Source organism: Perca flavescens, chromosome 21, assembly GCF_004354835.1.
Source record: "Perca flavescens isolate YP-PL-M2 chromosome 21, PFLA_1.0, whole genome shotgun sequence".
NCBI lineage: Eukaryota > Metazoa > Chordata > Actinopteri > Perciformes > Percidae > Perca > Perca flavescens.
This window is the reverse complement of record NC_041351.1, coordinates 13,028,074-13,054,313: the sequence shown is the minus strand read 5'-3', so window position 1 is coordinate 13,054,313 and position 26,240 is coordinate 13,028,074. Positions and strand designations below refer to the sequence as shown.

General features: G+C 39.2%; 1 protein-coding gene across 1 annotated transcript in view; it reads right to left on the bottom strand.

The window, feature by feature from the left end:
• Positions 1–1,432: 1,432 nt before the first annotated feature.
• The window catches only part of LOC114548137 (SH3 and cysteine-rich domain-containing protein 2), a 35,058-nt gene continuing 10,250 nt past the window's right edge, over positions 1,433–26,240 (bottom strand). Inside the window, exons 2-11 of the mRNA XM_028567889.1 lie at positions 16,938–17,319; positions 14,245–14,339; positions 8,153–8,237; positions 7,853–7,965; positions 7,681–7,744; positions 6,600–6,655; positions 6,281–6,369; positions 4,703–4,754; positions 3,247–3,384; positions 1,433–3,019 (exon numbers count right to left, since the gene is read on the bottom strand). Of these exons, the coding sequence (XP_028423690.1) occupies positions 2,921–3,019; positions 3,247–3,384; positions 4,703–4,754; positions 6,281–6,369; positions 6,600–6,655; positions 7,681–7,744; positions 7,853–7,965; positions 8,153–8,237; positions 14,245–14,339; positions 16,938–17,319 (1,173 nt within the window). The 3' untranslated portion in view covers positions 1,433–2,920. The remainder of the gene's footprint in view (positions 3,020–3,246; positions 3,385–4,702; positions 4,755–6,280; positions 6,370–6,599; positions 6,656–7,680; positions 7,745–7,852; positions 7,966–8,152; positions 8,238–14,244; positions 14,340–16,937; positions 17,320–26,240) is intronic.

Genomic DNA, 26,240 nt, shown 5'->3' with positions numbered 1-26,240 from the left:
GGGTGGATGAAAGAAGGACCATTTATTCTTTATAGTTGTTTAGCCATGCTAGCAGCTATGTGGATAGCAATGTTGCTCTCTCTGTCAGTTTGTCCACCCCTTTGGTCCAGACTGAATATCTCAACAACTATTCGATGTATGGACATGAACATGAACTTTGCCCAGACATCCATTTCCACCTTGGATGAATTTTAGCAACCACTTGACTTTGCAGATTGTGCCAATATCAGGTAAAAAATGTGTCCGATACTACTGGTTTATGACCAAATTCATGCAAAATTAATGACATTCCCATTGGACTCAGCATTGGGTTTTGCGCTAATTATAGCAAATGCTAGCATTCTAAACACTATACCTGCTAAACATCAGCATGTTAGCACTGAGCTCAAAGCACCACTGTGACTAAGTACAGCCTCACAGAGCCGCTAGCATGTCTGTAGACTCTTAGTCTTGTTAAAAATGTGTACAGTACATTTGGTTTTATTAATAAAATCTGGTTGTGGCATTGATCATTTGCCAGTTCCTCTGTGAGAGATGTCCTTCACAGTGAGGTCACAGTTTGGATACATGTCTTCTACAAACTGATTAAACACAGTGAAATATGACGCCCAATCCTCCGGTCATTTATCACATCAACTCATGAAGAAGTGTGCATGCCAGGGTCACCATCTGATTAGGGTCAATCAAGGCCAGGCCAGGCCAGGCCAGGACAGAACATAGTTTAACCACAAGAGGGATGGACAGATTTGACTGGGGTCATTTTTTTAGTGTTGTATTGCTTTTAATTAAGTACAGTAACTTATTTAAATACTTCCACTATTGGCTTTAGAGTAACAGTACAAAGAAAAGAACTGAGGAACAAAGTAGCCTATGAATTATTATCTCAAATAAAAAAAAGCACACAATTTGACAGTTCATCTGACTTTATTGAAAGAATGTGAGGATCAAAGGGCAGCTAGCCATGCAAAGAACTAGCCTGGTAGTGTGCATTAAGGTGAGAAAGGGAATTCACCTGGTTAATACTGATCCTGAGCCAATCTTGGTTCTAGCCAGTGAATGTAATGTTTAAGAGTAGAATGGTGCAGACTAATCCAAGATGGACACTTGCTGGAAAAAAGCTGGAGTCCAAATTCAAATATTTTGCAAAAGCACAGGTATACAGTATACAGACACGTGTGGCTACACTGGAAATAAGCGGAGTACAAAATAAAGTGAGTGACTAGAACTGTTGTGCATAGTTTTTGAAAAGATTTGTGCTGACAGGGCTTGATGTTAATTGAGCGAAGAGATGCATACATTGGTAAGTGGGACAATAAATAAACTGAGATTAATGCCCTTAGTTGGCTCCTGGAGACCTGCAAACCTCTTGGTCAGAGCGCCATTCAGAGCCAATATATATATATATATATATATATATACACAGTATCTTTATAAGGCTATTTACAAATAATGTAATATCTTGATTTACAGTTATTGCCACAACAAAGGCAATTTGTCACTGCCTTATGGTTTATAATGACAGAGCAATAAATCAAATGGCATGTGGTGAATTTGCCTTAAATCACCTTAAATAATGGAAACAATAAAAGTCTCTCAGAGTTACATAAAAGTAATCGTGTGCTGGGAGAAACATTAGCCATTCATAAAAAATTCAGCACATTTTTGACAGCTGACGTTTGGAACATGACCTTCTGAGAGACTGAATGTTTGAAAAGCCTTCACCCCTCTTTTGACAAATAACACTAAGTTTTTTTTTTTTTATCCGTCATCCTGAATAACAGTATTTCTTTGCTTTACTCCTACATGCAAGAAAAGCATCAGAAAGTCGAGACAGCACACCATCGTCACGTTGTAGTACACAACTGGATATGACAGCTAATATTACAGGACTATACATACAGATAAACAATACTGACGATATAATGACAGGAAGCGGCTTCTAATGGCTGATTTTAGAGTTCCAAGGTACAAAGTAAACTGTTACTTGTGTTAGTGGGTGTAGTGTCATTGAAGGGCGTACTGAGGAAAAAAGCTCCCCCAAGTGCACGCAAAGCATTTGTCACATCGGAGCTGTGAAGAGCACAAATGTACAGTAATCTAATCACTGGAGAGCAGTCTGAAATACAGAAAATCCCAGTGTGTGTGGTATGACTTTCATTTGACCAAGTTGTAGCAAAGAAGACTTAATAATTTTTTTTTTTTTTTTTTTTTTTTTTTTTTTTTTTTTTTAAATTGTACATACACACAATGTAATACCTGAATCATTTTCTAGACTGAGTCGGATTGACACACATGCACCTCATGAATCCATATTACAACAGCAGACGTGTGCACATTGTCAGCTGCACATACAAAACTGGATCGTCATGTTTATACCTTCAGTTGAATCTACTAAACAAAATCTGCTAAAAGGTGAAAAAGCACAAGCCACTAAAATAAACAGCTACAATCTTTCACATCTTGTACGTCTTGTTTTTTCTACACAGTGAAATGAAGACAGTTCACAAGGCTTGGATAAACCTTGGCATCAAAGTAAGTTAGTCCTCTCCCCTTTTTCACAGATGGATGACCAATTAAAATGGCTAGCGAGGTAGCCAGACTTCCTGCACACTATCCTCTTCAACATGATGCTACATTTCTGTTGGTGAGTGTGTTTAAAACCACACAAAGTAAAGTTGTGCTACAAGAAAAGTAGCTCTAAAGAACTCTGGAGACCCCCCCACCTCCTTTAAGTCTTAAAAGCTTCTGCAGTAAAAAGCGGATCGTCGTCCACTCAAGCTTCTAATTCACTGCCACTTTTTTGGAGGGGTGGAGGTGGGTGGTTGTCAGTCAGTGAGGTGTCTGGTAAACACTCCTGAGTATTCCTCCGTCATAGTGAACTTCTTTATCAAACTGAGGGTCAAGGAGAGGTGCACTGTCATCATATTTCTAGCAGATACGTCACAGGGACCAAGCCTCTCTTCTTCCCGCTGCTCAGCCGAAGGAAACCGTCAATCTCCTCGTTCTTCCCCACACAGATCTGCAGAGGGGGAGTGGGTGAGGGAGGGAGGGGGGAGAGGAGCATGGAGCAGGAGGAGCAAGTGACATTCAGTAATGTGAGAGAGTTTGTGGACTGAGGCAAAAAATTAGCTGCATTGGAAGCCACAACATGCTGCCCTCTGTAATCTCAGCAGTTTTCTGCATGAATTTGCATACAATTAAAAATGTATCCAGTGTGTGTGAGAGAGAGGAAAACTGTATGTTCACCTGGGCTTCTTTTACAGTCATCTGGCCTTTGTCTCGGTTGCCGTGGAAACCATCAGTGACCTTCCACACACGCTCACCAGGGCGGACCCGCTGCACAAAGTTGGCCGGGAATAATCCCACCTTGTCTCTGCTTTTCCCCTGGTAAACACACCCAAACATGTACACACTTATAAATAGATATTTTCTGTTCTGTTTTGGCTACAATGGGGAAAAAAAAGGCTCTTAATTGCTTGTAGTACAAAAATGTATGATGCTGACTACTCCCGTAATAAGCCACAATTTTCCACCTTGTTGACAAAAAGGAACGACCGTATTTCAATTGTCTGCCTGCTTACGTCTTAACACAAAACACAAACCCAACACAGGCAGCTTGCACTACAGCACTTGACAGTCCTTGGCTGAACATACGCAATTAGATTCTTTGCGTTTTCATTTCTGTTTACTTGGCTGGTTGCCTAAATATGCATCACATTCATAACACAGTAACACATTTTGATTTAAATAAACCATCATAATTAGCTGAAAAATAGAAATAAAAAGAATGCTTTTGTTCCTTAATTAGCAACGCCAGTATTAGACCAAAAAGCATCTGCATTTGTGGAGCCCTAATCCCTTCCTATTCTCTTTAGAGACTCTTGCACACAGGCAGGCAAAGCCCCTGGGTGCCCAGTTTGCTATTTTGCTCATGTCCAGATGTTGGTTCCTCCACATTTAGCAGAGGTGTGTTGACACTAAAATGGCAGAAGGGGTTTAAGTGCCAGTTTTCTGTAATGGAATGGGTTTGCATGGGTGGAAATAACTCAATACTATAAGAAAGTTTATTTTTATAATTGTGTACCATTTTACATCTGTTCTATGTTGTTATATGTAATATTGTACTAATTTAAAATCACACCCATTACAGTTTGAGAAGAAGAGGTTTTGTTTTGTCATGTAATCAGATTGGACCTCATCTCTCTTTTCAGGTTTCAGCAACCTCTAGGTAACTCTTTAGATGACTATTTAGATTAAATAGATAACTCTTTACACCAGTAATATAAGCAATATAAATATACAGTAGTTACTTGGCTGCCATTTTATTGAAGTGTATATCTCTAGTGGTACTTTTTCCAGGTATTTAGATTATGTAAAAAGACGTGAAAGGTTGAGATCTTCAGCTGGCTCAGTAAACACTGACTGCAATCTGTCTTCTTTCTCTTTTCCTCTTCACAATAACTAGCTCTGCTAATACCTACACCTGCTGCTGTCCTTCAAGCACATCCAGCAACTCTGTAGTCTTACTGTCTCTGAACAGCTCTGCTTTGAATGGAAGAACTTCAACTGATTGTACGGCCATCTAACTGAAGTCTGTGTGTGTTACTGTAGTATCTATTCAAAGGCAATCTGGAGATTTGTAGTGATAACATTTTATTCACTTCAAGTGCATTGAAATAGAAAGATTTTTTTCACAGCCCACCTTCCACCAATCCTCATTGGAGTCATCTGTGACTTGAACTCGGTCGCCAGGTCTGGAGGAAAAACACAGTCAAACAAAGTGCTCGATGAGAAGACTTGTATACATTTTTTTTTAACCATTACCATTTTTTAACCACCATTTTTAACCACCAGATTTTGGTAAATACGCGTATTCACTTTCTTGCTGAGTTAATATCTGAATGCAACATGACATCATAACTTTGCGTAAACATACACACCCACTTTCTTAAGCCAAGTGGCGTGATATCTGTATGCATTTTGAGCTATCCGTGTGAATGTCTACGCTGTATACAGCGGACGTAAACATACACGCCACTTTCTTACACATTTTGAGCGCCGTATACAAATGGGTTGGGTTTAGGAAAAGAAGAACTGGTTGGGTTTAAGAAAAGAAGAACGGGGTTGGGTTTAGGAAACGTGACATGCGGAAGACGATCCCCGGTCTCCTGGGTGAATGTCCAGTGTTCCACCACCCCGACCAGCCTCCCTACGCGGATTTTTCCCCATTCATACTACTTGCTACGGCGTAAATTCACACGCAATTGCAAAGTAATGTAAGTCAATGGAGGCCAAATGGCATTGATAAACATGCTAAAAAGCGAGTATGCGTCTTGATAACACTCCAAAAATGGCATACGAATTGGCGTGTCATGCATACACCACTTCATGAGATCAGTCTGCTGAAGGCTAAATAGAAAGCTTAAGCCAGCAAACAATAGCTTAGCATAAAGATTTGAAGCAAGGGGAAACTGGCCTGGCTCTATATCTTGTTCGTTTCATCTGTACAAAACATACATCTTTGAGGAGTTTCCTGCTGGAACCAGGCTAGCTATTCCCCCTGCTCCCAGTCTTTGATGCTAAGCTAAGCGGCTGCTGCCTCTAGCTTCCTAGCAAGTGTACAGACATGAAAGTGGTGTAAATCCTCTCAACAAAAAAGTGAATAAGTGTATTTCCCCAAAAATATTCCTTAAACAGAAAAATGTAAGTGTAACGATCAATGCCACAGTAAGGACCTTTTAAGCAGCATTTTGCTATTTGTTTTCATATGAAGTTATGTTTTAAATGTGAGTCTCACATATAAGTTAGAAGATCAGGCTACATTAGCCAGGGATCACTCCACACTGATGTCATTATATACCGGTTTGTTTTCTAACTAATTTTTCACATTTTATGTAAAGTACTGCAAATGTCAGAATGACATTAAAGTTATTTTTGAAGGAAACTGGACTGCTCTGTCCATGTGATGAGCGCATCCTCCAGATTAGGGGTGGGTGTTATACCACAATCAGCAGTTTCCTGCACCTACCAACATACAAAAACTCTCCTTTTTTCTTATTTCCTACTTTAAGATATGTTTTTCCCTTTCTTTAGAACAGCTGAAGAGGGACAGGAAACGGGGGAGAGAGAGGATGACATGCAGCAAAGGGCCACGGGTCGGCTTCGAACCCGCTGAGGAGACAGATGGTGTGTGAATGTCAGTAAATTTTGGCCAGGTACATGCTTCCTCCTCATTCATCGGATAGCTCCCATGTACAGTATGCAAAGAAATTGGACTGACTGTAGTTCCAAGTCGTTCTTCTCCTGAGGCAGAAACTTGTATAGCGCCACATATGTGTGGACGGAGTGGACCTCTACTTTCTTAGGAGTCTGATGAAAAGGAGTATCAAACGAGAGAGAGAGAGAGAGAGAGAGAGAGAGAGAGAGAGAGAGAGAGAGAGAGAGAGAGAGAGAGAGAGAGAGAGAAATAAGATTGTTATCTGTATGTTTTCTAATGTCGAAACTGAGTGAAAAGGATGAAGAGTTTGAAGGGGGTTGACAGAGTGTATTTTCACCAAGAAAAAACAGGCTGAAAGAAGAGATGAGTGCTGACTACACACCTTCAGGCTGACCCTGTCTTCTGAATCAGCCTTCTCGCTTTCAGGAGGGGTAAGCACTGGAAAGACAGAGATGGAAAAGAAAAGGAGAAGGAAAGACAAAATGTGTGATAGAAAGAAGGGTCAGGTGTAAAAACAGAGAAAGGAGGGATAGAGTGTGGGTGCAGGAGAAAGAAAAAAAGAGAGGGATACAGAGAGGTCTTGTCACTTTGCAGCAAACAGAAGGAAGGCAGAAGTCAAAGTTATTTACTGTAAAGTGGCCGCAATACAAACACAGATAATCCCTTCTCCTGGGACTAAAGACAGAGAGGTTACAGTACTGTGGAGGGGAACACACACACACACACACACACACACACACACACACAAATGTAGTTCTTTAATATTCTGATATTTAGCCACAAACATGTAATTCGTACATCATATATCTTAGAAATAAAATGGATCCTTCCCAAAAGGTTTTGTGTAAATTTACAGATACTGTAAATCTGTATCCGTATACAGGACCATTGCATTGTTTTTGGTGGTGTAAATTATTTTGTTCAAAAGGATTTAAGGGCTCTTTTAGCTAGCTTAGCTTTGCACATAGCCTAGAAACAGTGGAAAACAGCTAGCTTGGCTCTGTGCAAAAGGTAACAAAATCCCCCTCTAAAGTTAATTTAATTTTAATTTATAATAATTTATACTTTTTATTGATCCCAGTGGGGAAAATACAATAAAGTTCACCAATTAACACATTTTATCTTGTTTGATTAATCGTTTTTGTACGAATTTTACAAATGGGATATAATGTGTTAATAATAGTGAGCTTTAGGTGAATTACGCAGCTTTTGGACAGCACCAGGCTAGCTATATCCTCCAGTTTCCAGTTTTTGTGTTGAGCTAAGCTAACTGCCTGCTGCAAGTAACTTTATATCTTAAGTAGACATGAGAGCGGACTTAATCTTCTCATTTACCTTTCGGAAAGAGAGCAAACAATTGTATTTCCCAAAATGTCAAACTATTCCTTTAAGGCTTTTCAGTGTTCATCTTAGACGCTGCCAACTTATCAGTTAGAAATTCAAAGGAAAATTATTTGACTTACTTCCTGGGATGTGCTCCTCTTCAGCTATTGGTTGGTTTTCTAGTTTGTCTTGCAGTTCTTCTGCCTATAATAAAGAAACAGTTGCAGACGGCAAAGTCAGCAAAATTCTTGGTACGATTAATGTCAACATGAATTTATATGAATGCATGGGGTTTTATGTGTGTTTTTATACCTCATGACAGGGCGACTCTGAGATACTGCTGAAGCTGGAGCGACTCATCTGAGCCAGCGACGTCCCATAGCGCAGTGCCTCATACACAGGGTCAACAATGCCATTATCTGCCTCTACACACAGACACAGAGCAACACAGGTGCAGTTTTATAGCTGACACTACAAAACACACACACACACACACACACACACACGACTGTCAGGCATCAAGGATCGAAGGCCACAGACATGGTGATTAGTCATCCTGAGATTGTATTTGTTTGGTGTTAGGAGAAATCAGCCAGCGTTTCCATCACTCACCTTGGGCAGCAGGAGCCTCTCTGACCACGCCCAGCGTATCAGTGGTTAACAGAGGAGAGCTGAAGTTTCTCTTGAAAGCTCCTGTCTGACATGCCATCAGAGAGATGGGGAGACAGGAGAGGGAGGACCACATAAGGAGAAACGTTACTTGAGGCGAAAAAAAGACAGATGCAATACTTTGCTGTAAGACAATACCTGTGTGGTTTTATCTGGGAGAGATATGTGAGATGAGTGAGAGTGTCTGAAAATGTGCAAGTATCAACAGAAATCTCCTACAAATGACTTTGATGCAGGTATTTTGCATTACAAAAACGGCACCTGGATGAAGTTATTTGTAATGTTATTTTGTTTTGTTTTTATTTTATCTTGTCTGAATGAATACATAAATCTGCAATATAAAAGATACAAACAGTGGTGGAATGTAACTACAAGTACATTTACTCAAGTACTGTCCTTAAGTTGGTTTTTAATTTGAAAGATTTAATTGTTCTTATATGGGTTGAGAAAATTCTCCTACTTCTTTTTGATAAACTGTTTAAAAAAAAAAAAAAAAAAAAAATCACAAAATTAAAAACGTAAAAAAATTAATTTAAAATAAATTCAAAAACAATGTATATACTATGTAAACACTTTACACACATACAGTAAAATCTGTGCAACAGATTTAAGCAGGGGAGAGATAGTACAAGAACCCCTTTTCCATCAACAAGAACCAGGTGCTGGTTCAGAGCTAGTGCCGGTTTGTAGTTGGTTCGACTGACGAGCCTCCAAAGAACCAGTTTGCTTTTCCACAAGCTAAAGAGCCAGCACAGAGCCAGGTCTTACGTCACTGTATACGTCTCATGTTTCCCAGCAACGTTAGCGCGGCAGTGCCAAACACAAACACACCATCAACAATGGCGGACGTTGCTTTGCTATTGATGTTCATGGCTTTGCGGACCTACATCGGTATCCAAACTTAGCGGATCCAACGTGTTTGCGCGTAATAGTGCAAGAAAGCAGCTCGTTTCCTCCTCTGACCACTGCTGTTTTTGTTTAAAATCGCGTCCATTGTGTTTATCTGCTAATTCAAAAATGGCGGTCACAAGTTTCTGTTCGTCTTGTTAGTCACAGTAACCCCGCCCCCAGCCGCTGACGTAAGCGGTTCTTACTTCTGGCCCAGCAATGATTTGGTGCTACTTAAGAACCACTTTTATCGGTTCGGAGCTGGTGCTTTTGTGGTTGAAAAACAAAGAACTGATTTGAAACTAGGCTCTGGCGCCGAACCAGCACGCCTTGGTGGAAAAGGAGTATTTGTGTACATATCTTCAAAACCTTTTTAATTATTTAGCAACAATATCTGTGCATGTTTACTAACGTATGATTTAAGTTTAGGTGCAGTGAAGCATGTCAAACTGCTTCATAAGGTTAGGAGAAAACACACACACACACACACACACACACACACACACACACCTTGACACATGTAGGGTATCAGCTAATATGATCTATGACTGTAATATTGCCTACTGATGGTGGCAATAATACACTCCCCATTAGCTTTGACAGGGAGCTTCTGAAGAAAAGTCCCCCCCACATGACTGTATGCCTAATGGAGTATGACTAAACTTTTTTCTTTTCTGCCTTCAAGCTAATTCATTCCAGACTGCGGCATCACAAAGGCCTGGCTCGGTCAAATTGTAGCTCTGGTACTGTACAACTTGATATCCAGTTGTGTTTCTCTATTTAGATATGTTTAGCTACAGTACATGATGACTCATCAGTCTAAGAGATACAATTACAAAGTCCTGTTTTTGACAGAGGCTGTAATGAATCTGCTTTGTGTTCTCCAAATAGAAACCGTTTATAAAGATCATCATCTAATCTCTGTATCTCTTTTCATCAGTTTTATAGTGAGTGATGCATGCTGATGATAACGTGTCATCAGAATAATATCTTTAATCGAGAAGTTCTTTTTCTGCGCCCTGTTCAGAGGCTGAACTACCTTCATTGTATCAAAACAAAAACAGTATTTACAAGTCCATGTATTCATTTGCTCCATGTTAAACTTGTCACTTTTTATCCAGGAAATACTTTTATTAGTTTGAATTAAAATAAACAAATGCATACACTGTTTACCCATTGACTGTCAATGATTTAAGGGAAGGAAGCATGTGAGGCGTTGAACATTTTATATGTTTGTGTCTGAAAGTCAAAGTAAAGAAATATATTTATACACAAAGGAAATGAATCAAAACGACGCATGGTGATTTGACAGATCTGAGATTGAGTTTAGACCTTCTGAAAAGTACAGAAGGCATCCAAAAATGAAACATAGCTTTAAGGTTCGGAGGGAGTGTGATGTTATGGCTGTTTGGGACTGACAGACAAGAATTTGCCCAGAATCTCTTCTTTATCTCTTTTCTTACAGAACACCAACTTCACCTCTACACTGAAATAACTGCATGAACTCTATATGAAAACATTGAGTGATTTCATAAAAGTTGTATAAGTATTTTAACTAATGATTCAATTATAATATATTTCAGACACCCTTTAGAAATTCTAAATTATCAACATAGGTTATGTAAAGTATTTAAAATATTGAGCATTCTTACCCATTTATAAATCTCACAGGTGCTTACGTAAATTTTTGAATCATTGATTAATCAGCCAATTATTTTCTTGATTTATTTATTAACAGTTTGGTCTATGAATTGTCTGAAAAATGCCTTCAAGTCCAAGATGACTATTAAACATTAAATTGCTTGTTTTCCAAACCCCCCAAATATTCAATTTACAATGATATTAACTAGAGAAAGGCAGCAATTATTATCAAATGATGGCCGATTGTCTGTCAACCGATCGCACTAGTACTCTAGTGTACAGACAGAGAAATGCTAAACACTATCTTCATTATCCTCGTTTTAATCTGTTTGTCACAAAGTGCTTTACAGGAAACACAGGACACAAACAGAATAAAAGACCTCTCTGTAAATAAACTTGGAAAATGCTTCACTAATTAATGAGTGGCAATTGGCCTAATCTCCTCTGCCAGTGCTGCAATTTGAAACAAACCGTGCTCAGAACTGGAGGTAGATTAATTATTTCCTCAGCAATAAAAACCTTGAAACATCCCTTTCACAACCAATCGTCAAACACCTACGATTACATATAAACATATCAGTAATGGTGACTGTGGAGTATCTTGGACTTGTTGAAGTTTAAGAGAGCAGAGTAGACCAGGGGAAATATCACTCTTTGGTCACTTGAGATTCACAGAAACCAAGATTGGACTCTGAAGGAGACTCACAAAAATTTGGGTAAGGATGAGTGTGAATTTCAAGCTTTCCTGCAGAAGCAATTTTTTTTGTGCAGTGCTCAGCAGGCCTATTTCTTTAATCAAAGGGTAATACATCTTTAAGTTTAATTAACATTGACTAGCTAAATGTTGTCAGGATCCCAAAGTCATTTTAGCCGCTTGATTCTGGAGATATTTTAAAGCAATCAGTCATATATGGGTGCACTCAGCAAATGGGTTGAGCGCGAGCCAAAAGGAACAGCAGTCATCGATATTCCTTTTTTCATTATAAATAACACTACTTTACATAAATTCTAGTTTGTGCCGAATTAATTGTGTTTTTATTATTTGTTATGATGAATGACCAGAGGTGGAAAAAGAACTCAGATTCTCTACTTAAGTAAAAGTAACAACACCACACTGTGCAAATACTTACAAATTTTATTTGAGTAAAAGTACGTATCAAAAGTAAAAGTTCATGTTATGCAGAATGGTGTTCATATTCTATGGTATTTTATTGGCTTATTATTACCTGTGGATTCACCTGTAAGCAGCCATTTAATGGTGTAGCTGATTAAAGTGAAACTCATTTAACTGTTTTATATCATGATCATTGACTTTTTGCACTGCAAAAAATTATGCAAAAAATCTGAATTAGTTATGGAGTGTGTATTTTCTAAATATAATGACAATATGTCAGTCTACTTAGATTATTTCAACCTGTTTCCTATAGAAATCAACCTGTCACGTGAATTTTCAAGAAATACGTTTAGAATCTTGACAGAAGGGACAGCTGCTTTAGAATGAAAGAAATGACAATAATCGGGAAAATTAATGACACCAGGTCACTTCTATTCAAACAGGTTAGGTTATAAAAACTAGTTTGTGCAGTAAATATAAATAGACAAAAAAATCTATTAACTGTAGCTCACGCATAAACGTATCGTAAAAAGTGCAATATTTCCATCTGAAATGTAGAGAAGTAGAAATATAAAGTAACATAAAATAGAAAAACTATAAATACCTTAAAAATGTACTTATGTGCAGTACTTGAATAGGTGTACTCAGTTACCTTTCCCCAGTGTGAATGACTCCATACAGTACTTGCACCGATATACTGTAGTCATGATTAGTCACATTAAGATGAACTGCTCCTCCTACTCTTTAATGGACTCTGCTCTCTTCTCCCTGCAGCAACTACATTGCTGCTATGTCTGGCCTCAAGTCATCCCAAGAGTCTACTCAGAAATGTACGTTTTTCCCACCAATCACGGGACTTACATTTATTCTATTGTGATGTCGAACTAACATTTCTTCAACAACAAGACATTGTTGCACAAAACATTCCAGTCTTTCCTGCATTTTCATTTAATTAAAATATGTACAATGAAGACTAATCATCTGAGCAATTGCAGCACTTCAAATACATTAGAAGTGAAGCATTTCACAAACAACCTCTTCGCCAACAAAAGCTTTGGATGACGCACTTCGGTTGAGAGTCAGTGAACTCCGGACATTAAGTTACATAGACGTATAGGAAGGAGCCTCAAACTCCATCCAGTTTCAGTAAAATACCTAATCCTTGCTTTGATAAGTGTGCAGTGATCGAAAAGGACACTGCCGAAGGCTTGGCGAGAGCCTGCCATGTCATATCCTCGAGGGATTGTGTGTGCCTCAAACACACTGAATTTCACACTGAATTAGCCAGACCAGCTGGTACAGGGAGATATTGATTTTTCAACAGAGTTGAGAGGGGAAGAAGGAAATGTAGCACCCAGACAAGAGAAAGGAAGAGAGGAGAGCAGCAGATGTAGGAGGAAGGACAAAAAGGCTGAGTGAAAAAAATTAGGGACCTGGCCACTGAAACTTTATCACTGCCACCCTCCTCAGCTTTTGTTCCTCTTATGGCATTTATAGTTGGGAGATAATTTGATCCCACTGCCACCCTTTCACACATTTCCCAGTGCCTTATTGTACTTTGCAAAGCTCTGGTCAATCCAGATTCCATTTATATCCTCTCGGGCTTTATCCTCTTTTAACAAGACAGGGGCAGACAATTACAGCATCCAGATGCTGTTTAATGACACAATGCATTCTGGGTTAGTCCCTGGTCTACAGAGAACTCATGCATTTCCTGTACATTTTACAAATACACAAGATATAAAAAATGTAATTAGCTATGTCAACAAATGTTTTGCCCATGGTAAGCCAGGCTACTGGGGGATAACTGCAGCAAATGAGCAAAGCAGCAAGGGTACATTAAAGTTAATATAATTAATTAATACAAAGCCACCCTACTAATTAAGCATTTTATGCTAATGAGAGTAGTCACTTCGAAGGAGGCATTGTTCCCTTTCACAAGTCAGGGACAGGTGTCATAAGAACAAGACATTGCAGTGAAACTACAATAATAAAACATGATTTTCAAACCTTGACAATTATGAGAAAGAAAGTACACAAAAAAGGTGAATCAATATGATAACTGTAATGTTAATACTATTTAGACTAATAATAACATAATAGTAATATATTGATTACACATATTTCCCTGCTGTCTCACTATGTAGCAAATCTAAGCTACTTTTAAAAGATTTAAAAAGAGCATTTCAGAATTTCACACCCTTTTAACACTAGATGACCACATATCTCTGGGTGTCATATCGCTTCCAGAAGAGTGCCAGACACAGAGAAACTTTGAGTTACTATATAATATATTTTATATGGGCAGTCAAGTGCAACTGTTCGCTTCATAAAAAAGTGCATATTGCGTGGTAGTAAGACTCGATGATAAGTCAGTCTGAAGTGTTCTTACCTTGCCATTACAAGGCTTCTGGGAGAGCTCAGACGAGCACCAGAGGTGGGCCGCCATCTTACAGGCTTTACAACGCAGCCCCTGCTTGGAGTTCCCTGCATACAATGACACCAGACAATTTACTTTAACCCAGACTGAAGACCGCTGTCAATATTTGTGTTATCAGCAACTGGTTAACACTGCAAAACGAAATATTAGGTGCGGTGATGGAAATGGAGGCGGAAAAAAAGAATGTAGACTGCTTGTTGCCACACAGCGTTATATCTCGAGAGTGGTTTTATCTATTGAACAATTTGTGTTGCAAACAATTAAAAAAAGACTCCAGAGATGCTTTGTAACTAAATTTGAGTTTGTTTTAGCAAAATACTAGGTGAACCAAATTTGTGCCTCACATGTAGAACCCACAACCCACAGAGTATAAAAAAAATCTGACACTCACACGCTTCATGTTCTGCCTGCAAGAAGGTAAAGTACAGTATGTTACAGTTTTTTTTTTTTTTATTGCTAACTAGCATCGGGCAATACTGAAACCATTTTTTCAAAACTCTTCATACAGTCTGTATTACCAACATGCATCTTTGTCAAACAGTTAACCTCACCTCCAAAACTCACTCAAACCACCTTCATATGTGTCTCAAAATAAGCTTGTTGGACCAAAACACTGGGAACAGCTTTCACTCAGAAAGCAAATATCACTCATTAACACACTGACTTTAAAAACACTAACAACAGAGAGCATTACCTACATGATAAACTTTTATTTGTAAAGTAGGGCTGTGCAATTATTCAAATTTTAATCGCGATTTCGATTTTGTCTCCTAATTTTAATTTTATTTATTACTTGTTTTCAAAAGATTGTGAAAGTGCAATACAACAGTTCATCTTATTTTGTGTATTTTAAAGGAAAGTATTAAGGGGAATTTCACAGTTTAAGGTGTTTTCACTGTTGATTTGTTTAACTGTTTAAACATTTTTTTTAAGTTCAATAAATGCAACATCTTTCCAAAAGTCAATGAGTAATTGTGTTAAATAATCACAATTTCAATTTTGACTAAAATAATTGTAATTATGATTTTTTCCATAATCAAGCAGCCCTACTTTGAAGTTTGAATTATTCACATAAATCAGTGTTTCAATATAGAATAAGAATAACACTTTTTTTTCCCACTGACTGTAATAAAGGTTATGCAACTAGACAGACGTTTGCTTCAATATCCTTTATGTTTTCTATGTCTGTGTATATAGTAATTCACTTGTGAAAAATAAAAAAGTTTAAAAGTGATACGCCACAGTTTGTTGAAATAGGGCTTATCACGGTCTCCCCTAGCTGTAGATAGGTGGGCCAACGCATTTTTTGTGCATGCATTGTTTTAGTCCGGTGCAACACCGGCAGCGCCGGCGCTAGTTAGCTTAGCATAGTGAATGGAATCCTATGTTGCCGTTGCTTGTTGTGAGCAAAAGTGAGCCAACAAAAGACAAAAAAAAACAACCTAATTACTTGCACTGAGACAAAAAATGCATTGGCCCACCTATCTACAGCCAGGGTAGACCATGATAAGCCCTATTTCAACAAATGGTGGCTAGTAGACTAAAAGGATAATAATTTATACGGTACAGGCCACAAATTATCATCAACTTCACATCTTATGTCTTCTCTTTCAGCTCAAATCAGCTGTTTCAAATGAGTATATGTAATTTTATTGTAAATATTTTGCTAAGATATCTATATTTCAATATGCTTACTAATGAAATAAACAACATTTGCCATTACTCTGTTTTGAATGTGTTTTTAACCGTTTTAAAAACAGCGTGTTAGCATTTTAACAATGTGCAACAGTTACATGAGTGGAGTTTGAAGGAGAAAAGAGTTCATGAATTTTGGTGAATGTGGTCATTGAATGCATTTTGTGTGAAAGCAATGAACAATGATTCACAATTTGGTCCACATAGACTTCTGTTTCACTGACTTTGTGAAAGGTTTTGACAATGGGACAATTTTGAGCAATGCATGTTAGCAATCGAAAAAAAAAATGTAAATGTATATGTTGAATAATTTCCATTTTCAATAAGGTCTCATCTAAAGCATCGTTGGTTCTTGAAAATATTTCTAAGCTGTGACCAGCCAAGGATTACTTGCATATAATAAATGTGATTTCTGTTTTATCACTGTTTGGAGAAGTTATTGGCCATCCCAACTTTAACAGTAGCTGAGTATTCTGGTAAGACAGCTGACCTGGCAACTAACTTGGTTTAAATGAAAGCATACCAATTGTAAGACAAAGAGATACAACTCCCAGTGGAGCCATGTAAACAAGATTGGACAACAAAGCATGCTGTCAATAAGTTTCATTGGGACAATTTTCTGCAAAAACAAATAGGGCCATTATTATCCTAAGTAACGATTGTTAATCCTTTGAGAATCACAAACACAATTTGTTTCATTATTTTCGGTAAAGTGGCAGAATTTCCAGTGGAAAAACTTCAGCAAATAAACCCCAAATTGTCTGCAGATTGCTTTAAAGCCTATTTCTAATGGATATCGCTGCAGATTGACTAAACTCTGGTTAAAAATAAATATGTTTGCCTAAAGCTTATAGCATTCAGCAGTATCCACTGACAAGCTTTTATCTGCACTTTGGGAGACGTTCACCTCTCGGAAAAAAAAAATGTAGTAAACGGCACAACTGACCTACCTTGGATCATGTGTTTGCATCGCTGGCAGCTGGTAGGCCTACGGAAGACATGCTCCTGGAAACAGTGGGTCATGACCGGCTCCACCGGCTGGGCCAGAGACTTTGGCTGGGTTTTAGTAGTTTGTCTAAATGACTGTGATGGACTAATAGAAGGTGAGCGTGATGACAATGAGGGGTTGGGACTTGTAGAAGGGGAATGAGACGGAGAGCGATCATAGGCCAGGGGGGACTCGGGGATGGGGGGAGGAGATAGCGGGGGTGAAGGTGTGGTGATGAGGGCTGAGGGAGTGCGGGATTCGCCGTTACCGCGCTGGAAAAAGTTGTCCACACTCTTGCTGCGCATGACTGACTTGAAGGACAGGGTGCGCTTCAACCGCTGTAACTGAAAGACAAAGAAAAACAACAAGAAAACAAAAAAGGTGACCTTGAAGAATATGTAAAATTACAACCAATTCCAAGAGAAATGGGTTTCTGTTCCAGAGGAATGTGGATATAATAACTAAAAACAGCACCCACCTAGGGAAGTTAGAGCAAACCTCACTAGGCACATAAAAAGGGTTAAAGGCCCTAAAATCCTATTTTAGCAATCAGCTACTCACTGTGAAAGATTGGATTCTACATAAACACTTCTACCAAAGTTAGAACAGTTTTTGATATTTCGCATGCAAGATATACAGTGTGTGTGTTTTTGTCTGTCCTCTCACTGCTTTGAAGTGAGCTTGGCTCAGGTGGAGAAAGATTATGTCACGTACTTTGATGAAACAATCATAAATATGCAACATCTGAATCAAAAGATGAGTTTGCTTATCTTTCCAGGCCACTGTCATTTAAATCCGATTAAACCACACATACACAGTTCTCTAACACTTTGTTTCTTGTTAGAACCATTTAATGTTATAGAAAAATACGGGTATACGTATTAAAGTGATGATTGACTACATCTTAAGGACACAACCCTTTCTTTGAATTGTGACATTATATACAGTAATGGGTAACATTTTAAAAGTAGGAACAATAGAAGTGGCCTTTCAAATGACAAAAAAAAAAAAAAAGTGTCCAGTTTGAGCGTTTGTGCAGTGTTTGAGAATCAGTCTGTTAACAGTCTGTAAGCGCTACCCTTTGACTGTCCTTGCCCTGCCAGGCTGGCTTCTGATCTTCCATCTTCAGTCTTTTTTTCCCCCTCTTTCCTGAGATCACGAATTTGCCATCCCTTGCGAATCCACATTAGTCAATACCCCCTTAAAATTCACGTTTGATTAGTTTTATTGAGCGACCTGCACCTTCGCATTTGATGCAGTCAGTGATGCACAGCAAACACTGTGTTTATCTTTGACTCTGCTGGCATCCATTTCCAGCATGTTTGCCATCCAGTTGGCTACAATAACGAGGATATAAGAATGACAAACAATTACGGGGGTCTTAGAAGCAATGGGATCCAATATATGGAAATTATAACCATTGTGGACTCAAACATCAAGGAGAATGAGGACAAGGATGTAATTGGTCGAATGGAGAGCACCTCCTCAATTTACACATACTGTAGCTCATTAGGTATCTGTCATAGCGACTGGGTTGATAACCAGAGTCATACCTCAAACTTCAAAGCTAAACAGAGTTTTATTTGATTATGGGTTGGGTTTATTTAGTGGCACTAACATGTTTTGCTTGTAGTAAATGGGATCAACGGAAGAACATTTCCACGCGCTGGATGTCCCTCACCTTTCTCTATCATGTCTTGCCGTTCAAACTCTGTTTGCTTTGTGAAACAACAACAAACTAGCCAGCTACACGCTGAAAATGGCAAGTTTTGAAGAAAGTTTGGATAGTGCAACAATGCAGGCATGCTTGGTTCTTCCAGGGAATGATTGTAAAGATTTACAAGGAATACGTTTACGGCATTTACTAACTGGGACATTTGGGACCGATTGGGAGGGGGGGATTGCTATGGACAAAGTAGTCTTTATCCTTGACGTTCCACCGCCGGATTTCACTCATTTAGGCCAGATATCTGTTGCCTTGGGCTTCCTTTGTGTTGGCATTTTAAACTCCGGTTGATTTAGGAGGACTATGGTTAACCTTTTCTCAGATCTCTGCAGGGTAAATCCAGACAGCTAGCCAGACTATCTGTCCAATCTTTTGAGTTTTGCGTTGCATGACTAAAACAACTTTTTAACATACGTTCCACCAAAACAAGTTCCTTCCGAGCCTATTTTGCAGCTGCACCGCTGCTTTTCTCCGGTGCTTAGCACCGCCCAAGACTATTGTGATTGGCTTAAAGAAATGCCAATAAACCAGAGCACGTTTTCCTTACATCCCCAAATGCTATTTCTTTCTCCAGCGCGCTTTGGAGCAGGGTCTGGCAAAGTGAGACTATGGACAAAGTAACGTTACTCACGGCAATACGCTGGTAAGAGTAAATGACGTTTAACCATGTATCCAGCTAATTTAAATGGCTCCCTTTACTGTATTATGTGAACAGTTAATTTAATATTGTATGTGCCGTTTTCTTTTGCAGGGTGCAAATGTTCCACCAAAACAAGTTCCTTCCCATAATGTATGTGTGGAGTAGCCAGACCTTACTGCATATCGCTGTGGAGATTTGTCTGGCAATGCAAAACTATGCTTATAGTAGGGGTGGCACGGTTCATGAAAAAAAAATCTGAACCGTTCGGTTCGCTTGTCTCAGTTCAGAGTGTGTGTGTTGCACGGTTCGACGCATGCGCAATGTAGCTTTGTGCCCGTCAGATGCCCGTATGTGACCTCAGACAGTGTGTTCCCCTTTCGCACAAAAGAAGAGGTGTGGACAAGTTACCAACAAAACATACAGCGAAAGACCGTGCAAAACATTTTAGACCGTCCTGCCAACCTGTATATATTTTAACGTCAATGTACGTCAATGTGTATGTTTTTTCACTCTAAAGCTGCTGCTTCAATCCTGTCGGCTCTCTGCAGCGGGCGGGGCTGCTCAGTTCCCCCCGCGACAGACAGACAGATTTTTTGTCTTAACTCCACCAGCCATTTTCATATTATACCAACATTTGCAGCATCCTGAGCCTTTCTGGTAAGGTTACTAAGAAAACTCATTCTAGAGTAATTTTATTCTCCCCAAAACAAGTTTCCTTTTTATTTTTAAAGAACTATACCAAAAAAGAAATAAATAATCGCAACTTTTGTTTTTATTCTGACTTATTCAAAAGACGGAGCTTTAAGAGTTTTTCTTTTAAAGGATAACATTTTTGTAAGAGCTACACTGAAGTTGGCAGTTTGATAAATGCAAGTCATTTCAATTGATATTCTGTAATATTTCAATCTTCGTGTGCTAAAAAGGCACATAAGTTCCTGTAGATGGCAATACACATTCTCCTATTTTTAGGCAAATAAATGAAAAACTTCATTGAAATCATCAATGTTTTCCCTCTTGCTGTATCAAAATCTCACCTAGCTTTCCTCAGAGATGGTCCCAATAATGTGCTTAAAGTCAAGTCAAATTCAGTTTGTGCATGATCACATGATATAACTATTTTTTAAATACTGTATCCTACATTGTGGATAATTAAGCTAAATATCATATGCTGAAGTATATTTCTGGAGTGTTAAAGATTAAAAGAAAAAATAACAAGAACCGAAAACCGTGAACCTAAAACCGTGATACGAACCAAACCGTGGGTTTTGTGAAACGTGCCACCCCTAGCTTATAGTAGTGAAATGTCTGACACTATTACTCTTCTACAAAAGAGGGAAAATGTTAGAGAAGGTAGCATCCTTGTCACACCCATTGTACCTTTGAAATCCATCACATCACCCATCTCACTCCTTCGCAGAAAATCCGATCAATAGCATTGAGCAGTTTCCTCTTTTTCTTCCTTAAGCTACTGATTCACAGATGTCAATTAGTTTGAGTGATGAAATAGTCCTCTCTGTTGACCCATTAGCAAGTTCCTCTCATAAAGGTTTTCTCCAGGGAGCTGAGCCCATCCTTTCCTTAATGGCCTTTTCTTGGCTCGACTGGTGGCCCATTCAGTAATGGATGTTCCTTTCTATTAGATTTTTAACTTGTCTGACTTTGTTAATCTTCTCTCTGGTGAAGGCCAGTCTTTGCTCCAGTTCCAGCAAGGAAGGAGCAATTTATTTAGGCACAAACTAGCCAACACATGACTGATGATGAATAGCTTTACATACCTCCCAGAGCTTTTACAAAGAGTAAAGAAACAAAGAGGACTCTTCTGAAGTTTAAAGGAATATTGAAGAATAAGATTTAGCTTAAAACGGAGAATTCCGGCCGATTTTTACCTGAATAATTCCATTTATTCTTTATCCTATAAAGGGTTATTTTGTATCCGGCTGCGCTGTGGCCTTCCTATATGTGATTACCTAGCTGGCTTGACACATTCACTCACGGAAGAAATAGAGGAGATGCGCCCGCTTCACTCTTTATCGCAGCTGGTAAGAACTGACAGATTGGATAACGTGGGCACTGAAATGAAAATAGCTCCGCTTCACGCCGCTTCCATGTCCAGTGTGATTTTGTGGTTACTGTGCACTGTAGTTTGCATGTATTGCGTCATAACAATACAGTATCAATACCACAGGTGTTTTTGGTGAGCTCATTGACTGGTCACTGACTGGTTAAGCCAGTTTGTGCAATTTTCAGTGTGGTAAAGAGCCTACAGCCCTCTAGGGGGTCCTCACAGTTACTGCAGGGGGGGCACCAAATAATGGTTATTTCTTTAAAGTTTATTCAAAAATGTAAATGTCCTAACATGAATCAAACATATTTGCAAATATAAATCTGCCTAGTTGGGATTTTCTTTCCATTGATAATAGGCTTAGTGGCCTATAGGTAGTCACTAAGGTAGGCATCCACAGATACAATTAATCCTTAGGGTTCACTGTGCCACATGTATGGTTAACATCACAACATGATTTATGAAATCATGCAAACAATTATTTTAAATTGAAAGGCTTTAGGCGGCCAACACGTTATTTTAGACCCAGTTTAGTATGCAACTTAATTTTATACAATTATGTAGTAGGGGGTCCCTACTACGTCTCTCTTTCCGTTAAAGTGCTCATATTATGCTTTTTGGCTTTTCCCCTTTTCTTTATTGTGTTATAGGTTTACACAGTGAAAAAGCCCAAAGTCCACCCCAAAGGGACTTACCATCTCCAACAGAAAACACTGTTCACAAACTGCTCCAAACAGCTCTATTGTAGTCCAGCCTTTACTTCCGTGACGAATGTGCGTCACTTTGTAACACAAGTTATAATGCTCCCTAGCTACTAGCGTGGCACGCCCTCATACTCTGCAACCGACTAGCTAGCAGTACTCACTGTGCATGTGTGACTCCCAACAAAGATGGTACAGAAGTGAGATGCCTCACTCTGTAGTTAAAACAGAGAGCTCAACACACTGGGTGAAAAGAAGAGCTGCAACAATGTGCAGTGCAACAAATATATGGAGTTTTCTGAAAATTAAACCACAAAAACCTATTCCGTTACAACCTCTAAATACAATTAGGAACCTGAAAATGAGTATAATATGAGCACTTTAAAGGGGTCCTTGGCTTAAAAAAACGTTAAAGACCCCTGGCCTACAGTATAATACCTGTTAGAGGGATATGATTAACCTGTGGTCTTAAACACATTTAGGCAAGTTTTTTAAGAGAAGCACTAAACAAATCCAGTTATCCATGTCTAATTTACTATCAGTGCACAGTCCATATACTAATACAACAAAATCATTATTGTAGCTGACCGAGCTTATTAAATTTGGGAGCTGCAGGGCATCACACTGCATCAATCCTTTATGGTTCCTCTTACTACATGTGTGGCTTTGGGTTATGTGTGTTAGTATAGCTTCTGGAGTGTTGCCTTATATCCCCTACCATCTTCTCCAGAACAGAAATCAAAAAAAAGCTCTAATGAATGCAAATCTCTATATTTCTGCACGGCACTTTTGTGTCTCTCTGTAAGGTTTTGAAAAGTGTATTTATGGATCACAGAATTAGAGACCCATCACACTCTGAACTACTGACGGCAATTAGCTCATCATAGTGCAAGTAGCGTGGTGTACTAGAGCAGACTGGCATTTGAGGAAGAAGATGAATAAAAGAAAAAGTATAAGCGCAGTCGAAGAAAATGAGGAAAAATAGGTAAAACCAAAGAAATTAAGAAAAAGAGTATAGTGTGAGAAGATAGACTGACAATACCAAACCATTAACCCCAGTCTTCTTTGAAAGCCCAATGCACCAGGGCCTCTCTCTATTACCCCTCTGACAGACTAACCGGGGAGACAGAGCAGACATCTCACAGGCATTTTCCACTTGGCGTTCCGTAGGCGCCGCATGCCCCGCAAGCAATCGCGGCCATTCAAGTCAATGTTAATATTCCACCAGCCGCGCAACGGTGCGTCGCAGAAGTGTGCATGAAGTGGCTCTCCGCTCCGCTAAAGATACGCGTCAGGTCTATTTTCACGCGGGCCGTCTGGACAGCCAGGCAGAAGTGAAACAGCGAGATCATCCAGTCAGTTTACCACCCCCAGTATCATATACGTCTCCTCTACAACATCACAGACAACGAGAGATTCATCTTGGAACCATTTTATCAGGACAACACCAGAAAAGAGAAGGCATGGAGTTTAATTACAGGAGTGCTTGAAGTGGAAGGTAGATATGAGTTTAATAAACGCGTAATTGTTCTGTAAAGTACTTGTAGAGACAATAAAATCTGCGTGTCGGGCAGCAAGACTTGAGCTCCTGAGACGCTCCCGGTGTGGAATGGCGCGTGGCGGAGGACGGAACAAAACCGGAACACAGCCAGAACGCAGCAGAGACGCACCCAGTGGAAAATGCCTGTCAGCCTTATGCTTCGGCCGTTTGAAAATGAGCACAGAGCACAGATATGTTTGGTGAAGGTTTCTATTAATAGGCTGTTGTGAGAAATGCCTGGATAAATTAATGATTAAGAAGTGTGTGTGCGCGCGTGTGTGTGGTGTTCACACAAGATGCCTGTGAAGGCGAAAAGTCATCCTGCTGCCACTACAATACAGTTCCAGCTCCAATGCTTTTCTACATTGTTTTGCTTTCTTTTTTCCAACACAGAGGTAATGCAGTGAGTCGACAGGAAAAACACGAAGAGAAAATCTGCCAGTTAATTGTTGGCACTAGTACATTGCCACATCTTTGAGTTTATCGTGGTTATGTCTTCAAACACATACACTCTTAGCCAATTGACTGCAATCTTCAGGAAAGAGGATTACACTTTCTAAACCTGAACACAATTTCCACCATCTTTGGATCAATCTTTAAACATGAGTCCCTTTGACATGCACTACAACCCTGAACTTATCTAGACATTACCTGGAGGAGCTGTATTGTGAAAACGCAAATGTCAGAATCAGTTGGACCCGACATTAAAACAGACTTTACCCTGCCTGCCAGGTTGCTAGTAAATCTGTATAACAACAGATTGAGCCCATGTGTGAATAGAGCAGGTAATTGTGTGGAGAATTCACAGCAAGCGAGTGGGCGTGTTGAGGATGTTTTTTTATCATGCGGATGGAGCGAAACCGGAAGAACATCCAAGAGTGTAGAAGTGTGATTTACACAGACAGACGACAACGAAAAAATGTCAAACGAGAGAGACAACGAGATTCAGGAACTTATTAGTATACTACACTGTTGCAAACTGTAACCACCTATTAACTGATGAACCATGAATTGATCAAATGCATTGTATGATCCAAAATGAATTACTCTAATTCAATGTTAATATAATATGTATACATGTTATTCGGACGTGTTTCTTAATGGTTTTTATTCCTATTGCTACCTTACTGAACTGTTGTAGATGGCAGTATGGGGCTGTAATGCACCACTTTACACCGGTTTCTGTGTGCAAAAGTGCTTGTTTAACAGTTATCTGCAGTTGGACGACAGTTGAGCAACTTACTCCCCAAAGTCTGCTAACTCTTGCACATAACATTCCCCCTGCAGTGTTTTTTCTCAGGACAAATCTCTAGCTGCTCATGATATTAAAAACTATTACTGAACACACAAGAACCTGATTAAGTTCAGCATTTTTCTTGCACCGTGCTATACATTAAAGGAGACCTCATTAGAAACTATCAAATGTTGAATGTTTTTTTGGAATAAATTGAAAACATCCTAGGACAGTGCAAAACTGACAGTTTAATTAGACCGCACCGAAATTTGTTGATCCATCTCGATGTATTAAAGAATTCACATCATCCAAAAAGCACTTACGAAAGGTGAAGCTTTTAGTATTTTTTGTTATTTTGTTTGAAAAACAAATATTGAAAATCACATTTAGATGTAATGACATTAATGTTAACAGTTTTAAACCAGACCGGAGGTTTACCTGATTGAACATATGGCTCCCTTATACTTTATGTAAATATCTTAGTTGAAAGAAAAGGTGTGAATCAAGGTATATTATTCTCCTATCCTTCTCTTATTGTCACAGTCACAGCTCTGTGTGGCTCCCAAATATCTGCCTGTTGTTTGAAGGGCTGTTTTGTCAGTGATCCAGGCGCCTCTTAGCCTAGAAATCTAGACACACCCTAGCGGCAGCAAAATTATTTTGCAGCCAGGGGGGTCTAGGCACTCTCCGTTGACTTGCAAGCTGGAAAAACCAAACTCTGGTCAGACCAATCACATCGTGTATAGAGTCAGTAGCTTTTCTTTGAGAAAAGAACAAAGAACGGCACTGAAGTCATTCTTAAAAAATGTGTTCGGAGTTTTGCCGACCGGATACGGCCAAAGTTTAATCAATCAACTAGCTTTGCTACCTTCTCCGTTGCTCTGCCTGGTTGTAGCGCTATGCTATTACGTGCAGAGGGAATTTGAAAGACAACCGTTTATCTCACCCCTCGGATTGTGCTCCATCAATGTTGAGTTCCCAGACCAAACATCTTGATGTGGGTCTGGCTTGTCAGGCTACGCACTTCTTGTTAGCAAAGACTTCGCCAGCTCACAAGCTGGCTGCCTGAGTGTGCAGCAAGAGAAGCTTGCATTTCCAAATCCTGCCGTTTAAAAGGCTTAACTGCATAAGGAGCTTTTGCAGTTGGCATTAGGTGACTGCCACAACACCTCTTTGATATGCACACAATGGTGTAAAAAACAACACTCATTGGAGTGTTAATGAATTGTGTGTAGCCTATATTGTGTATTGTGTGTATCTTCTGGAATAAATACTTAGTAGTATTGTTTCCTGAAATATGTTAGATTTAATTTGAGTCACCCTATCAGCCCTATAACTAATACCATACAGGAAGACTAGGCT